The 19,341-nt window shown below is 39.5% G+C and overlaps 1 protein-coding gene across 1 annotated transcript in view; it reads left to right on the forward strand.

Annotated features, from left to right (window-relative positions):
• The window catches only part of kcnip3a (Kv channel interacting protein 3a, calsenilin), a 45,304-nt gene that overhangs the window by 6,912 nt on the left and 19,051 nt on the right, over positions 1-19,341 (forward strand). The window contains exons 4-5 of the mRNA XM_077561245.1: positions 4,863-4,982; positions 17,889-18,063. Coding sequence (XP_077417371.1) covers positions 4,977-4,982; positions 17,889-18,063 — 181 coding nt within the window. The 5' untranslated portion in view covers positions 4,863-4,976. The remainder of the gene's footprint in view (positions 1-4,862; positions 4,983-17,888; positions 18,064-19,341) is intronic.

A 19,341-nucleotide genomic window follows, 5' to 3' on the forward strand; every position in this document is an offset into this window, starting at 1 on the left:
AGGAAGAAGTGTTTGGCTAATCAGGGTGTTGCCTGAAAGGGAGAAAAAAAATTGACAATCTGTTCTGTGCAGCCCCACTAGTCTAAATATGGTATTCTGATTAACATTGTGTTAGGAGAATATGAGTTAAGCAAGCAAAGTCCAGTAGTTTTTATCAGTATCATAAGACGGCCATTTTGCCACTTCCTGTGTGAAAATGACAACACAGTTGCTCAGGTCTCAGGTAACAACCAATCACAGCTCAGCTTCAGAAAACAGCTGAGCTGTGATTGGTTGTTGCCTGAGCTCTGAGCAACTGCGATGTCATCTTCAGTTGACAGCAAGTGGCAAAATGGCCGCCCCCTGAGATGGATAAAAACAGCTGGATTTTGCTTCATAACTCTTATTCTACAAATGTAATATTAATCAGAATGTCATGTTTAGACTAGTGAGGTCACATATAACATATTATTGTCAAGAAATGTTTAAGGTTGACTTCCCCTTTAATGCCCATCAATTGGATATTATCGAAGAAGATACAACTTATACAGCTTACATTACATTTTTAATACTATTTTTCAATTTCCACATTTAGCACAATGACAAAAAAAAATGTGAGCAAAGACAGATTTCTGACAGATGATGGTTCACCGATGTGTCAAACTGCCACAGTTTAGCGCCATCTACTGCCAAGGTTGACTTATGCAATGTTTTTTTTGGCATTGAGTATCGACATTCTCCACTAGTACATGACACCTTAACTCATTTGCTCCCAAAAACGTACAAATACGTTCTATTTTAAATGTGTCCCAAAGACGTATTTATACGCTTTGTTTTTTTTTTAATGCTAGAGCATACAGAAGGCTTTGATGAAGCCTCTTAACGGCAAAGAACAGTTGAAGAAATAGTAGTTATTACACAAACGGCCAGCAGGTGACAGCAGAGTAAAAGAGATCAACCAGGGCCGTGTTGAAAAAAGCTCTTTTACTCACATTTCTAAATAGATTTTTGAAAAATGATGACATTTAGCTACATTCTAATGGTAATTGCTGCAAAACGTATATAAATAGAAATATACTTTTTTCCCCCTGATGACAAGACGCCACTACAAACTATTTAAAACAACAAAAATAATAATTATTTTAACTTTATGTATTCACAACTGAGCATTATTATAATCTGTTAAAGCAGAATATTTGACACAGCTTTTTTACTCAGTTCATGTACCTGATGAATTGTCTAGTGATTGGATATCCTAATGTCCTTGTTTGCATAGGGTGGATGATGTTTTAGAGGTATTTTTTGGTAAAAAACAAAACAAAAAAACATGGTGTCTTCAGTCAGTGTGTTTGTGACGTGTGTGTGTGTGTGTGTGTGTCTGTGTTTCCTTTTGTGAAGAGCAGCGTGCATGTTTTAGGCAAAGTCACTGAGGCAAAGATAAAGCAGGAGCCCACGGAGACAAAGATGGAGATAAGACACACAAGGACGCGCATGTTGACAAGGCAAAAAGACAGAAAACCACACTTTTTGCAAAAGTTGTTTCAAAGATAATGAGAGAGAGAGAGCAAGAGAGAGAGAGAGAGCGAGAGCGAGAGAGAGAGAGAGAGAGAGAGACAGAGAGAGAGAGAGAGAGAGAGAGAGAGAGGACACTTTGTGCTGATAATAAGCGTTTATAGAATGTCGCGGTCAGAAACAAAAAATAGACACAGAATACATGGGAATCTTTTAGGTTGTTCAGTAATGTAGCGTAGTGTTGGATGTATAGCAGAATATTCAGTTGTGACTATTTCTCCATTAAACAACAGAGAAAAATGTGCTCAGATTAGTGCTGAAAAAGTGATCCAAATAAAAAAATGTATAGATTTAATTTATTTAAAAAAAAAAAAAAGTTAAATCAAAGATATTACAACATTTGGGTCCAATTCTCATTTTCTTCCCTAGATCAGTCTTGAACCGAGGAGTTTCTAATTGTCTGCGAATTTGTGCCAATTGCGGGTGAAATGCAACATATGCGCTGTTTTAGAAGCTTATGTTCTGATTTGCAAAAGTCCCAAACGTTCTCCTTAGTTCTCCTGTCATATTCATTCAACCTAGAACATTTTATAAACAACAGACAAGGACGGAAGACAAGAGACTTTGATTATTTTTACTCGCGAGGAGAACGGACAGAGATGTGCACAGTTACAACCTCCTACCGCTCTTAAGCACACTCTGCCGAGTCCTCTCTTTTTATTTCTTTTAGGGCGGTTCCTGATTACACAGCCGTTGCTGCTCTAAAAGTTGGGGGAACACAAAGCAGCAACCATCACGAATGTGCAGATGAAAAAAAACAAAAAACGAATGTGCAGATGATGCTACAGTGTCTTTCTTTGGCGCTGAAGGCTTCAACAGTCAAAGTTCAACAGTTCATCTGCAAAGTGTTCCAGCCGCTATCTTGTGATAAGGACACAGTTCCTGTTTTGCAGCTGCAGGAGCATCCTTGCCTGGCAATACTATAATATTAAATATGGGATAACTTATGTACAACTTCAAATATTGATTACAATATTATACAGGCTATAATCATCTGTATATTTATTAGACTCTATTTCAGTATTAATCACCACTTTGGAAATTGGTGTGAAAATATACAGGAAGCTGTGGAGTATTTATATTCATATTTTGACAGATGGCATTTCCTCATTGATCCTGCAGGCTATTTACATATCTCGGCTCTTCATTATTCAATCAATGGGATGTTTGAGCAGGCTTGACCTGGCTTGATTACTACTTTACATCTCCGCCAAGGTCGTCTAAATGGATCCAGTTCCTCATTGAGTACAAAAAAAACCCTCCAGCAGAGCTTTAATTGCATTTCTGTAGCCATCGCTCTCATGGCAATCACATACTGTAATCTAATGCACTACACACGTGTGTGTGTGTGTGTGTGTGTGTGTGTGTGTGTGTGTAGTGCATCACACATTATGCGCACACGCTAAGGGTCTCCCTTTCTTTGACATGCTGAAATTGGCTGCAGTGATCACAGAGGAGAGAGCAGCTGAAGAATGTGAGGTGCTGCCTTCAAGCGCTGCCGCACAATCTGCTTTTTAAACACTGCCTAACACCAGCTTTCATCTATTTCAACACAAATTGGGACATTGAATGCATCATCATATTCATCACAGGTCTTTGAAGTACGCCTTAGAAGAAAATGAACTGCTTTTTTAAAAGACGTCTATTGTTCTCATCAGTTGCAGATTATTGCGCTATACTCTGGAAGCATCATGCATAATTTGCTCACCCGTGTGGGTATATATAGATTGGCCAAAATATTAGGTACACCTGCACAATGTGATGACTTCCAATACAAGAATGCTGCTTTTACACGAGCTTTTGAAGGGACACTGTCAGAAGTATTGATTTAGCACTGTATTCATAACGTATTGTCGCAAATGTATTAAGCCATTGTAGGCCAATGACCCCCTAAACTGAAAATTTGGGGGCAAAAGTTGAAAATTGAGGTGCACAGACTGTAAACTGACTTGAGTCAATGTTCCCATTTCCACTATTTTTTTTTACTATATTACTGAAAAATGGGCCCAGTTTAAGTGTGGTCAGCAACACCAAATATCCAAAAATTATAACACTGTGCTCTAAATTCTTCAGTTTTTCTATGGTTTGTAAAAACGGTTAATGTAAAATAGCACTCAGCATAATTTTCAAGTCATCAACGGTTATAGAATGAATTTGATGTTTTTGAACAAACCTCCCAAGGGTGACAGTATGTTTTCAAAAATAAATGCATAGTTTTTGTTAAAGTAGCACTAAGGAACTTTTCAACCATAATAAAACATTTTCATAACTCTTCTGATGAAACATCGACTTAAAACTAGTTGAATGGTACCTTTGCCATGGCCTGAGGGGGTTTGTATCATTTTTACTGGCACTAAACAACTTTGAAGAGGATGGTAGGAAGACTGCCAATTAAAAGAATATACATTTTTCATTAACTCATTCACTCCTAGCTATTTTCACTGAAGCAACCCCAGTCGCTCCTGGCTCTTTTACGGGATTTTGACTGATTTTGCAAGGCCCACAGAATATTGTGTTCCATTGCTATAAAAACACGGACCAAAAGAAAGTCTCTTCTTTCATCAGGAAAAAAAGTATATTTCTATCTTTTTCCGTTTTGCAGCAATCAGCATTAGAATATAGCTAAGTTTCATCATTATTCACAAATCAGTTTAAAACTGTGGGGAAAAGAGGTTTTTGCAACATGGCCCTGTTTGATCTCTTATACTCTGCTGCCACCTGCTGGCCGTTTTTTGTAATAACTACCATTGCTTTTCAGGTGTTCTCTTTAGTTCAGAGGCTGCATGCTCTAGCATAAAAAAAAAAACTTTTTTTTTTAAAAAAAAAACCAATTAATACGTCTTTGGGACAATGGTAATATTTAGAATAGAACATATTTATACGTTTTTTGGGAGCAATTTAGTTAATTAAATAAAATTTTAAGGGAAAATGCAATATTGGGATATAGAGATCTTTCCTTAAAATTATCTGCCATTATTTTTCATAAAAGTGGTATCCGTACTTGTATCGGTGCCTACTCGAGCTGAGTTCTAGTCCTGGTATCAGTCTGAAAAAAAGTGTTATGGAATATCCCTATTAAATATAGTAACATGTTGTTTTTTTAGGTGTGTCATCCAAGTATGTTTCCTCAAATATGTCAATGCATTCCGGCAACGTGTAGCGGTGCGAAACCTCCCCAGGTGATATTCTGGAGCTTTGCCAATTATAACCGCGGCACGCCTGTTGACTCCACATTTCCGCGTCATTAGGCTCCCCACTGATGAAAATCCACACTTGCTCACCCCTCCCTCTCCTTCTCCCTCTCTTTGTAGATGTGTGCGTTCCGTGTTGCATTCCTTCGCATCCACTCCGCCGGCGCGTCAGTCGGAGGTTGAGGTGCGCGGAGAGCGGACACGCGAGCCTTACAAGCACCCCGGACAAACATCATGCAGGTAAGATGACTTTCTTTCATGTAGAGAAATCAAAAATACAGCTTTATTTTTTGGGGGGATGATACACAAGCTGCTGTTGTTGAAAGTGTTCATTGAGAGTGTTCCGAAGCGTTTGATGACTTGCGAGGCGTAGTTACGTAATTGCACGGTTGACGATGAGTCGCTCCTGCACTCAAACCCCGAAGACGCTTTTCCAGCAAGTGTCACTTGGCATCTTCCTCTCCTGCTTCACACTCCTCCTCCTCCTTCTCCTCTTTATTCTTCACTTTCCTCCCTCCTCTTCGGCTTTGACTTAAAAATCTATAAACGGCCGATTTGTGTGGTCCGGAGTGAGTGCAGCGCCGAGTATAAATCCGCGGCTGGTAGACGGTCAAGTAAAAAGCCCCACAAAGTGACTTTCAACACCTTTGCAAGGGGAATTGCTCATTAAAAGCTGCAGGGAATCAAACGGTTACCTGCTAACATTGGACACACGCCACTGATAAGACATATAAATGACATTTACAGTCTTGTCTGAGGTCAGATGTTTAATGCATGCATATGCCGGCAACACTCAGTTGTGGGAATGAGAGCGGGCTGAAGCGTAAGGAGCTTTTCCAGTAATTGATGATCATCAAGTGGAGAAAACGGATGCACAGTTTTACATGCACTTTCTTCATTGGCCTGCAGAACATTGCAGTTAATGCGTCTCCCTGAATTAAACGGATTGCTAAAACGCTACGTGCACATTGCGCCCATGACCATTACTGCACCTTGACCTAATCAAAAAGGGTCCGATACCAGATGCGTAGTTCGTGAACCACTTGCAATTTTATTTGAACTCCTCAAGATGGCGCTCTTGGTTTGATGATGGAGTGGATTTATCAAATTAAAGACGCGGTGGAACTTTAATAAAATTCCACTAAGCATCTTTCAACCAAGTGCACCATCTTGAGGTGTAAAAAGTATCACAAGTGGTTCATGAAGCTTCATTTTCCTATCACTACTTGAGTGTGTTGAATGAAGTTGACGTGTTTCTGGGGTTGGTGAAGGACTCTGGTTGGTGGCCCGGTGGGTGGTGGGCGGTGTCTGGTCGGTGCTGGATTTCACTTTCTTTCCTTTGGTCCTTCCTCGGGTCTCCTGACGGCCTCACGGCTCTGGCTGGAAGTGTTCGGTTTAGGTGAACGGTATGGTTTTAAAAAAAAAATTGGTTTTAGGTGAACTAATGAATACGCACATACACACCCACATACAAAATAAAAATTAATTTAAAAAAAAAGAGAGAGCAATGATGATGACATGTCAAATTGGTAAAATTACCGAATGAACATTACTGAGCTCTACAGAATTTTTTTTTAAAAAAATAAAATAAAATAAAAAATAAGATGACGTGAGCATAAAGTTGTCGTCCATGCATTTTTAGACATACATGTAATACTTTAGTGATGAAAATGTAGCTCCATTTTGCGCTGCTGCCCTCGTTCCTCATCCAGGAATAATCTTTTAAAACTAGCGGCAAAAGATTAGCGGTTCGCTAACTCTAAGCTGATCCACAGTCAGCGTATTTTTCATACTCTCGGCTTGTTTATATTTGGAATGATTGGAGGTTGAGATGCCCAAAACACGTAATTAGCAATTAGTCGACTTTACGCTCTAAATGTCGATGTGGAGTCATAAAGTGAACACGTCAATTAGTTAAAAAAAATAAATAAAAATTTTCATGTAAATTTTAATTATTTTAGTTTATCGAAACTGCCAACATTTAGTTTTGACTAAAAAGTGTATTTTATAAGTCTGGTATAGCAATAAAACCTGCTTCATTTTCTGCTGTATATATTTAGAAGTTAGAATCATAAATACAGTATTTGTCAGAATAAAAAAGCACTTTGTCAAAAATGAATGTGATAAATCACCTATCATCTGTGGTGGATTCTTATCAGTTGAGTATATAATACATAAAAAAAAAAGTTTCTCCCTTAATTCTGTGTTTTTTAAATATATGGCGTACAACTAATAATAAAAAAAACAAAAAAATCCTCAAAGCATTGTGTCATCAAATGTGCTTCTATTTCACATGCCCTCAAAGAACCAAAGCCGAGCACGAGTTCATCCTCTTACATCTGCTGTGTGTGCGCGCGTGTGCGTGCGCCCGCGCGCCTGATAAAAAAGTCCATTGGCTGAGCCAAACCGACAGATTGTTGTCCCAAAATAATTACGATAAGTCGGCAATCTGCCCCGTTGCCAAATATTTAAAATGAAAGCGAGAAAGGCACGAGATGCTAACAGACAAAGACTCTTGTTTTCATTCAATTCAATCTTTCGATGGCAGGACCCGCCAAGTACAGCATCATTAGCGGCTGTAGACCATTTTTGGCTCGTGTCGTTCTTTAAAATAGAAGCAGATTCAAACATTTATTGCGCAAGAGTTAAATCAGTGACATCATTTTTAAGATGTATGCATCCCAATACAGCATTTTCCCTTAACATTGTATGAATTATAGAAACATGGTCTACGTATATAGAATTTTTTAACCTAATTCTGGTTACTTAATTCTGCCTGTTAGCGAGAGCCACCACATCGTGATAACTTACATTGATGTTTCTGCATTTGGCAATTTATTATTATATTATATTATTAGTATGGGATTTTTTTTTAATAGGTTTTAGGTGAACTGATGAATACACCCACGCTTGCACGCACACACACACACTGTTAGATATTATAACATTTTTAATACTTCATTTCATTTTATCAACCATTGTTATACATTGTTAACATTTTAATTCTTTATATTAACCTTGTCGAAATGTTTTGTGTCCTGTGCAGAGCAGGTGGTGTTGATTTCGGTATAATCTGACCTCAAGCTGGGACATATTATTTAGTCTAAAAAAGTTCCTTCTCAGCGGTTTTGTGCGAAAACACATTTGGTCCTTGAGAACAGAATCTGTTTTGAACACGCACTCCTGACTCTGTTTTCGCCATCGCTCATGGAAAAGTACCCAGAGAGTATGTTTTGTCTACAAATGAAAGAGAGGCGGTCGGTTTTAACTATAAGAAGCCATTTTACACGTGGAAGAGACACATTCGACGCTCTGAATTCCACCTGTTAAGTGATGAATTAGAGGCTGTTTACGATGTCCAGAGATCTCTGTTAGATTAAAAACATTTTTGCAAAGGTGTTTTTTCTTACATTAAATCTGTCTTCAAGTTTTGGAACACGCAAAGAGGACAAATAATTTTATTCCTCTTTCAACACACACACATTCTCACCCACATACAAAAAAAATATATATATATATATATATATATATATATATATTATATATATATATATATATAAAAAAAAAAAAAGGAGAGCAATGATGACATGTCAAATCGAATGAACAATACTGAGCTCTCCATAGAAAAAAAAAAATAAAAAGAAAGAGAAAAAAAAAACCTATGATTTTTTTTTTTTACACATTTGTTTATAAAATGCATGGGCACGAGCGTCATATCTACCTTATTGATCATATTTCTGTCGGACAGTAAATTAATCATTTTTAATGACGTTATAAGGACCTTATCATGAACGTGTGTTTGTGTTACTAATGGTTGAATGCAGATTGCGTGAGTTTGAGTTCACAGTGCAGAGGTCGTGGCTTCCAATTAGGGGGTCCGGCCTTCCCCCCCGTGTCCGTGAAAAACATACATGAAAGGTTAATTGAACACTCTAAATGATCCATCAGTCAAAATTCTCACACCCTCTTTATGCAGTGCTTTTAGACTTGTTTGTATGCTGGACTTTGTCTTCAAGTAAGTCGAGTGTAGACCAATTAGAGCAGTCGCACACAATTCTGCAGTCCAGTATTGATGCAACACACACACACACACACACAAACCTCACTGAACCCATCCATCCATTTTCTTAACCGCTTTTCCTCACAAGTGTTGCTGCGGGGTGCTGGAGCCTATCCCAGCTGGCTTCGGGCAGTAGGCGGGGTACACCCTGAACTGGTTGCCAGCCAATCGCAGGGCACACAGAGACGGGGAGAATCATGCAAAATACACCCAGGAAGTTCCGAAGCCCGGACTCGATCTCACGTCCTCTGCACTGCGAGTCGGACGTGCTAACCACTAACCCACCGTGCCGCCCTCACTGAACCCATTTAAGAAATTTGAACGAATCCACAGGGCGTCATCACATTGCGCTACTCGCCGTGTCTGATGGAGCCACCTGTTCAAAAGGTGGCGTGATTCGTAAGGTTAGACCCGTTGAATTTTTCAACAGGACGTAACCGTACCCGGGCTCGGCCATCAAACGCCTCTGTCACAGTTCAACAACGAGTCGGTTGTTTTTATTGTCAATGTTTAGTGATTTGGCTTCCCCATAAGAAAACAAATGAAGCTCACATAGCACTGAGAGGTGTTATCGACCCTCAAATCAAGAAAGAGCGGCCAGGTGAAAAGCGCAGCAGCTGTAGAAATGTCAATCTGTAATCAATTAATGCCTCGCCGGTCTTACATGTCTCGGGTTATGAGCGGTCGATGCGGTCCAAACAAGACGAGTGACGACCCTCGGTGACACAATGCCACGTGCGCGCTCTTTCCGCAGCGAGTAGGAGCGGGTAATTGAAACATGGCTCCTCTATTGCCCCGAGGGCCCCCGAGAGGATTAATTCTTCCTCCACATGAGGGCTCACACGTCAATACAGTATCCTTTCTCACACACACACACACACACAAAAACACACACACACACACACAGCTTGGCTTCCATATGGACGGAGCCTTTCTCCCCGCTTTCTGATTCGCACCGACAGCCACACCGACTGAGAGCGCAAGCTGTCCGCACACAAATAGTATCAACTCTCCAACGTCAACACGCGCTCCCTGTTTGCTCCCTTTTATACAGCAGCAATAAGCTCGCTTAATGTGTCGCATACGCTTGAACAGTCCGATTAAATCCAATGTAAGAGCTGCGCTTAAAGACTGTGCTAGTCTGCATCCCTGCAATAATACAATAACATGATGCAGTTTGACCAATATTTTCAGGAAAAATATAATTTGAATTTCTTCAGCACATTCAAAACCTGTTTTTTTAAATCTGAGAGCTCTGTCTGGTGTACTGATTAATGGCTAGCAGTTTAATACACACTTTTGAAAGAACAGTTTGCTCAGTTTACCTTTAATTTATTTCATCCAAAAAACTTATAAATACTAGGGGTGGGAATCTTTGAATGTCTCATGATTCGATTCCAATTTTTGGGCCTGCGATTCGATTCAGAATCGATTTTCGATTCAGAGCGATTTTTTTATTCAAAATGATTTGATTGACAATGATTTTTACTTCAATTGATAGATATTCAGGGAATCGTAATGATCTACTCCAGTCGGACTCGCTAATTCTAATTAGTGCTCTACTCGCGGACTTTTATCACTCAAAAAAAACCCCGGCTCCACGCTGCAAAAAAACAACTTTTATTGGAATAACTTGAGCGTGACTTTTTCCTTCTACTCGCTAATGTGGCTACAACTTAACAGTGTATCATACCGCGTGGAACCACACTGCCCCTAAGTGGCCAAATTGGGTACAACATGAACAGCGCTCCCAATAAAGACACACACAAACAAAGGGAAGACACTATAAAATAATTTAAATAAAATCGATTTTGGGACATTTAAAATCGATTCTGAATCGTACTAAATGAGAATCGATTTGTTGGCACACCCCTAATAAATACATTCTATTTTAAAGCTACTGAACGTAGAATATTCCATTTTCGAATCGCTACTGCCACCTGAAGACGAAAAATGAAACTGCACATATCGTTCTTCACATACACACCACGCACATTACGTGACATCCGCAGGGCGCGGGAAATTCTAACCCGATTCCAGTCTGAAAACTATTGGCCGGAACTTTTTGTTAGTTTTAAACCAATTATGTCTTTTGTGTAAGATTAAAATATATATATATTAAAAAAAAAACTTCCAAAAAGTTAAGAGTTGGAGTTTGTATTTTATTTTTTCCAATTTTGACGCCAATATTTTCCCTATGAGTAAAAGTGAACATTGGCTCCAAATAGCCGCCTTCTTGGCTACTAATCATCGGTATCGGCCCTGAAAAAACCCATCAGTCTATTTCTAAAATGTTTGTGTTGGACCTCCGAGGTTCCATTGTACCTTCCTGACAATGTCAGATACACTTCCTGTTTTGTATTTTAGGCACTCTATATGCACTCATGTTTATTACGATATAAACTGTACTGTGTCACCAGCTGGTGAGATATTTCTTACGATTGTTGTGCTGCTCACTAATTTATGCAGCATAATTCGCACTTGTCCAGTTTTACTTTAATGAGCCTCAAACATCTGTTAAACTATCATTTATTTATCAAAAGAATCTTCCGTACTTTCACTGATAGACGGTACTGAAAAAAAAAAAAACAGAAAACATGAACGGCGGTATTTAAAGGAAGGTTTGAATTTGAATTTGAATTTGAATCTTGGATCAGCACGTGTTTTAAATAGTCAAACCTCCAAAGTAGAGGATTCTAATTTGGAGTTTGATGTCGTAGAAAATGAGTTTACGGTTGTAAAACGTTAATAAAAAACATCACTTGTGCAGTAAATAAGCTTTGAACACATGATTCACTCATGTTACGGTGTAAAGAATAGATTTTTTTTTTTTATAAATCTGAATAACTTGGCAGTCGGTTATACTGTAATTTACTAATAATCATATGATGTAACAATTTAATACTGTAAAAATAAAAAATAAAAAATTTACATTTAAGGTACTTGTATTTCATACAAACACGTCACTTGAATATTTCCACCAAACCATTTAATAGTATTAAGCAGTACAACTTGTAGACACAGGCACATCATTCTATACTTATTTCCAAGTGCGTAAGATTATCAGAAAGACACAAGTGGAGCATGAGTGATGTCATCTGCCTCGGACCTGCCGAATGTTAATAACACATCATTTATTAATGGGAGCTCTCATGCACTAATGTCCCTCACTTTTTACATCACTTCCTTCTTCATTAACGCTCTTTTCCACTCTACTCTGTCACTATTCACGTTCAGTTCAGCCTCTACAATACTCCCCCCTCTTATCTGCCTCCCTTTCCGCTATCCGTCAATTAAAATTTGCATTTTCCCTTACAAATCACATGCACATGTCAATGTGTCTGAGGCCTCCTGCTTCGGATTAAATGCTAAAGACTTTGAGGAATATGAAAATCGCTTGCTGGGATGTGTGCGGGAAAAATTGTAGCTGGGCGTAAAATGGAATTTCCCCTTGAGGGACATTAAAGGATTTCTTCATGCGATATGCAAATGAGCATGAATACTAATCAATCTAAATAAGATTCCTTACGTAATATTTAAAAAGGAGGAAGGGTGTTGTCATTCCATGTTCAAAATATACTTTTGTCAATCGACTGGATCTTGTCCATCAACATATTTTTTTTACTATATAAAGCAAATTAGAATAAGGTCAATTTTACATTCAAAACTCATTTTGCAGAGTTGATTCATATTTAAGGGAACAAGACTGGAGGATAGATTTGTGTTATATACACAACTATTCTATCCTGGAGATAAATTGTGATAATAATGAAAATCAAGAAGATACAACAAAATCAAATGGTGTTATGCTGGTATATCATTATTTTTTTTACTACTGTATAATGCCATTGGTTACACACCAAAAAGAAAAGTATCCAAAATTAAGATACTATTTATTCGAGAGTGCTGGAAAAAAGCGTAAACAAGTGCTCACGGTCATGATTATAACTTAGCCAATTTGCAAAGTAAAATGATCAATTAAAGTCAGAATAATAATTTAAATCAGGATTCATTTTCTTTTTTTCCTTTTTCATTTGAACTGCTAAATAGTGACATTAAAAATTCACATTAAAATGATTATCTCATTAATTAAAAATGAGAAGGCTAGCAAATGGATTTCTTATAGCATGGTGTCCAAACTATGGCCCGGGGGCCATTTGTGGCTCGTCGTCCGTTTTTAAGTGGCCCGCGGGATATACTAAAAGTCACATCTGCTACTAATACATTAGTTTTATGTACTGTCCAGCTTTTGTTAACGTGCAAATGTACTATTTCCAATTAAACAATTAACATTTGGCTGCTGTTCAGCGTAGGGGCCGATATTTTCTTGGTGGGTTGCAGAGTTTCGACAATCCCAAAATCTTGTAAAATCCTAAACTATTTGCCTTATAGCAATCTGACCAGGTAGCAGTTTTTCAAAAACACTGTAATATATAAACAAATTGCAATTTCTTGATTGACGGATTTTGCTGCGCTTGATAAATTAAAGTTAAAAAAAAAAAATCCAAGTGGCCCTTGCATCCTATTTTTCTATATTTGTCCCTCAGAGGAAAAGATTTGGACACAACTGTCATGTAGTATTTAGGATTGGGTGTAATGGGATTTTTTTTTTAGGGCTGTACTGGATCCTTTCAGTCCATTGGTGGGAAACGAGAAATGTATGCTATATTTTTTTGAACAGTGGACCCCCACTATTCATAGGGGTTTGGGACCAGGCTGGCCCACGAGTAGTGAAAAGCTAAGTAAGTAGTTGGGTTTCCATCCACCCATTTTTATTTGAATTTTCAAGAAATATGAAAATAAAACAGAAAGGAAACGCTAGAAATTCAAAAAAGGGCCCAAAATTCGCAAAAATGTTTTTACGCTTAAAGGAGGTTGATTTTGAAGCGTATCGAAAAAGGGAAAATGATCATTTTGGTGATGGAAACGATACTGTATACACGTCGCACGTCTTACATCACATGTACGTTTGTAGTCCCAATGCAATGTCAGACGATAAAGTAAGGTATGTTTGGGGGGACGAAACAGAAATATTTTTGTAATTAATTAAAGAAGCGAATATTAATGCTTTTTAAGATGGAACAAACGCTACGGTTTATCAAGAATTACCAAAGAAAACTTGTCATCGCACAGCGCAGTCACTTCCTGGTGTTCTTCTTCTTCTTTTAAAATACTGCTGGATCACATTTCTATGGTGTATACCGCCACCTACAGCGGCGGAGTCCCCTCTCAATATTCGCAAAAGAAAAACAGATAGAAACGGGCATAAGTCGCATGTCTGTTTTGCGCATTTTTAATAAATTTGCTTAAAATGTTTTAAACAATTGGATGGAAATCTGACTTATTGATGCACATTAAAATGCATTGGGAAATTAAATAAAAATTACCCCCCCCCCCCCAAACTTAATAAAAAAATATATTAAAAAAACACATGCACTTTCAATGAAAAATGGTGGCATTTTTTGGCAGTCACTTTTTCTACCATGTGGAACTTTGTATTGTTTTGCTGTAGTTGTAAGGAGGATTTGACGTGTGTGTGTTTGTACATCTGTCTCGATGTTTCAAAATCTTGTGACATACAGAACACTTCCCCTATGTTGTTTTGCTTCTATTCTCCTTTTGTCCCGTTGCGACTACGCCGCAGCCTCTCACGTTTAATCATTTATGTTGGAACACAGTGATGACCACCATTTTTTGTCTGCTCTGTTTACTCTGAGCTTTACGCACATATGTTCTACCATATATATCACGTGTGTGCGCGTGTGTGTGTGTGTGTGTGATGTGCAGACATTACGATGGAGAAGTGCTGCCCTCAGACAAAGTTAGCTGAAGCGTTAAGGAAGAGCCGAAGCGAGAAACAAGTTTGAAGTGCGTGTGCGTGTGCGCGCACGTGTGCTTGTTTTGTTTACGGAGTCAGCAGGGACAATTTTGTAAGGGCTCAGACTGACTTTTTTTCTTATGATTAGATTTTCGTTTTGATTCACTGGCGTGGTAATGCATGCGGCCAAGGCTAAACAAGAATGCATTAAGTGACTGAAGGTCCTCGCCGAGAAGCGTGTTAACAGCGTCATGTAGGTTGGCGTGCTCAGCGGCGCGTGAATAAGCCGCTAATGTAGCAAAGAATTTCCCCGCGTTCTAAACATGGTTTGCCTGCAGCTGTTAGTTTGGGGAATATTCTTCTCTGAAGACGTGTCACTGCCGGATTCATTCTCAGCTTTTCCCCTCCATGTTGCTCCTCTGGGCTGGAACTAATTTAAATGAGGGAATAAATGGTTGGATGAATTCTTGGTTATGTAGGGATAATGTGTGTATTGTGTACACACAGTTAGCATAGCTTGATTTTTTTATTGCAGTTTGGTGATATTTTTGTAGTAAAGTACCATGGCCATATTCACATTAAGTTGCTCAAAAGTCGTTTTTTTTTCCTCCACCCCTTCATTTTCACTTTAGGAGTTGCATAGTCCAGTGTGACCGGCATTCCAGTATTGCCGGCAAAGTAGTCCTTGTGACGAAACTCATTAAAATGTCAAATTGTTCAACCATAACAACCACACAGAATGTTGATCTGTTTGTTTTTCTTGGAGAGTGAAACGAGCGTTTCCATATCTTCATCTTCACGCTGCCGTCCTCTGCTCGTCCTTTGCTCTTCTTCTCGGATCAGGGATTCATTATGCTAATTGACTTCATTTCTTCCAGGAATGCCGGCAGACCTTCTCGCCCTCGCCTCTCTCGCTCTCTCTCTCGCTCTCTGTCTCTCGCTCTCTCAATCTCTCTCTCTCTCTCTCTCTCTCTCTCTCTCTCGCTCTCACTCTTTCTTTCTCTCTTGCTCTCTCGCTCTCTCTCACGCTCTCTCTCTCTCGCTCTCTCTAACTCTCGTTCTTTCTCTCTCTCTTGCTCTCTCTCTCTAATTCTCTTTCTCGTTCTTTCTCTCTCGCTCTTGCTCTCTCTCTCTCTCTCGCTCGCTCTCTCGCTCTCTTGCTCTCTCTCTCTCTCTAACTCTCTTTCTCTCTCTCGCTCTCACGCTCTCTCTCTCTCTCTCTTGCTCTCTCTCTCTAACTCTTTCTCTTTCTCTCTCTCTCTCGCTCTCTCTCTCTTGCTCTCTCTCTCTCTAACTCTCTTTCTCTCTCTCTCGCTCTCACTCTCTCTCTCTCTCTCTCTTGCTCTCTCTCTCTAACTCTTTCTCTTTCTCTCTCTCTCTCGCTCTCTCTCTCTTGCTCTCTCTCTCTCTAACTCTCTTTCTCTCTCTCTCTCGCTCTCACGCTCTCTCTCTCTCTCTCTTGCTCTCTCTCTCTAACTCTTTCTCTTTCTCTCTCTCTCTCTCGCTCTCTCTCTCTTGCTCTCTCTCTCTCTAACTCTCTTTCTCTCTCTCTCTCTCTCTCTCTCTCTCTCTCTCTCTATCTCTCTCTCTCTCTCTCTCTCAATCTCTCACTCTTCAATGCAAAGACATTTGCATGGCCGTACACCCGTGGGATCAAATGGCTGTTTTAAAATCCCCCATGTTCTGGCACCAGCGCCTTCTGTTATGCTTTGCTTTCTTCTCCTTAACACAGCCTGTGTTTGTTCTGCGCTCACCACATTCACTCGCACGGTTGCTTCTTTAAATACTTGTACATTTGTATACTTTGTCTACAAAGTCAAAGCATTGTAATGGAGTTTGCTGGAATTTTTGTAGAGACAGAGCTTGTGGATAATTCGTAAACATTGCAAAGTAAATATCAAGTGCTAGTTTGCGAGTGCTCAACGAAATGAATATTAATGAAATGTATTGACTTTACACAGTGCTAATTGGAGCTGCATATGGAAACGTGACCTACATGAAACGAGCACTGATGCCGCAACGCGGGTTTATTTACATTTAAAGATGGGTGCCGATATTTGACCCGTGCTTGGTCAGTGGACACGCGTGGAGGCGCATGTCACTGTCACGTGTCAACACATGTACTTTCCCATGTGTGACTGCATCACTCAGGAAATATGATCATGCTGCTATACAGGGGCTTTGATTGCACTCTGTAAGGATCGCCTCAATATTTTAAGGGTGGTGTATAGCTCACTGGTTGAGAACCCACATTATGTGTTGAGGCTAGTCCTCGGGGCAGGCGACCCCAGTTGGAATCCCTCTCTCTATACCCAATTCCTGTCTCTTCAACTGTCCTGTCTATTAAAAGCAAAAAGTCCCCAAAATAAAACAAAACTTTAACCTTGGAGAACCCAAGAGCCCTTTTCTTCTTTGGAAAATTATGAATTATACATTAAATGACTGCTATAAATTCACTGAACACCAAAATATATGTTTTTTTCAATTTATTCCCTAATTTAGGATTAGGGCGAAATTTGACCCTTTGGGATTTAGGGGTATCATTTCGAAAAATCAGAATAACAAAAACTGTCAATAAACTATTTAGGATTTAAGAAAATAATCAATCAAATACACAGCTACATTGAGCAATATATATTTTTTGTTTTATTTGTTGCATTTTAGCCATCTTGTCACCACCACTCTGGCTCATGTAAGTGCAATATTCATCCACTAGATGGCCCCATGCAGGGGTCAGAAGTGGCACTCTGGATTTTTGAAGTTAAATTTGTAAAAAAAAAAAGGTATTTGTTATTTGAGTAGCAGAATTTATAGGGGCCAAATTTGACCCCGTGGGTTCTCCAGGGTTAAATCCACTAAAATCGCATTACACCACCGGTGTCACCACTTAGACCTGGTTTTAGCGAGTTTAAAATCGAGTCTATATTTTGACATCAAATTGCCTATCGAAGTGTAGCATGGTCTTCCAAATTTACAAACACATTCAAAAAGTGCCCGTTTTTACATCGGGTGCCTGTCTACAAAAATAGGGCCCGTCGTGTCATTTCCAGTTAAATATGCCCATTCTCAAATAATTCACGTCAGCTTCTACATCGTGTATGGTCCACAGTTAAACACAAACACATTTTTTTTAAAGCATTTGTGAATTAACATCAGATCACAAACTGATCTAAAATCTCCTCCTTGGCTTCACCATTTCCAAATTGACCTGAGCGCTCTCTGTTTATCTCCTCTCCTCTCTCACATTCCTCTCCCGCATTCCCTGCAGGCTGACGGTAAAGTGGTCGACGGCAGCCTCCTTGGAGATGCCAATGGCGTGGAGCCCGCGCCGGGCCGAGGGAAGGAATGCGGAAAGTGGCAGAAGCCGCGATTCTCTCGCAAAGCTCTGATGAAGTGTTGCCTGGTCAAATGGATCATCGCCAGCACGCAACCTCAGGACAAAGGTAAGAAGAAAGAGACCGGGTTGGATCATTTGTGTGTGTTTGGGGAGAGGTGATTACGCAACAACTGTGAGCAACAGTGTTCCAATTGATCACACAATTGATTTGCTTAACCTCTTCCTGACCTCTCGTGGTCTCCCAGGAGGGCAGCGGCTCACCTCAGAGTCAAGTACCTGGGGATCACTCACTTGGGATGCCCATTAATCAAAGCGACTTCACTGCTACTTCCTGTCCCATCATTTATTTGCTCATAAACTCGCAAGGTGGAATTTACTGTCAGGGCTGTCAATTTATTTCATCCACCTTGCAGTCTTGCTTAAATTGGTCTCTACTCAGTTATCTCCCTGCGCCCCCTAGTGGTGCCAAGAATGCAGTTACTCTTTGAGTCATATTCCCATTTCTCTATCCTAAAAGAGATATATTCTGATTTTTTATTTTTGTCACAATTTACTGTAAAATAATTCCCCGATGTCTTAATAACATGTGTGTGTCATGTTGTGAGAAATACCCCAAGGATCACGAATTATAGTGCACTTGACACACCCTATTTAGTTTTCGGCCTACGGATCGAATGTCACTTTGTGTCACTGGCATCATAGATGAACAAAGATATATTACTTGTTATTTATAAAAAATAATAATTTTGTTTTAAGAGCAGTATAAAGGTGGATTATTATAGGAGCTGAAATGAACCCTCTTTATTTTAATTTATTTTTTTGCACTCACACAAACATACCAACGTGGTCTCCCAGACGGGGAAGCAAACCCACGGCAACCTGCATCATAGGCAAGAAACGGTACCACTCCGCCACCTGGAGCCCAAAATGACCCCTCTTGGCTAAGTGCAACTGTGCTCACCTTTTAGCTTTGACATGATGTCTGCATTATAGTGTTTCAGATAGTGTATAAAAATGGCTTCAGATCTTCAGGCAGCCTAGTTGATTGTGTCATGAATGGAGAAACTCAATACAGGTGTGGATATTATGGAAAATGCTGTTAGTGCAAAACTACTCGCTCACAGACTAATTTTCAGAAATAGGCAGATAGCAAAAGATATACTTCGATGATATTACTACACTCGATCTTAAATCTGACTCTGGATGTTTCCCCCCCTTTAATCTGGTCTTTTCATGCAGTTTGAACTTTCCCTCTGACTCCCGTGAGCAAATCATTGAGGAGAAAAAGTGGCAGAGAGCACCAGAGTGATTGGAAGTGCAGCTCACGCCAAGTCACGCGGCGGGCGAAAGTGCAGCCGGGCTGTGATTTCTTCCCCGGGGTGCC

This window comes from Vanacampus margaritifer, chromosome 3 (genome assembly GCF_051991255.1).
Source record: "Vanacampus margaritifer isolate UIUO_Vmar chromosome 3, RoL_Vmar_1.0, whole genome shotgun sequence".
Lineage (NCBI taxonomy): Eukaryota > Metazoa > Chordata > Actinopteri > Syngnathiformes > Syngnathidae > Vanacampus > Vanacampus margaritifer.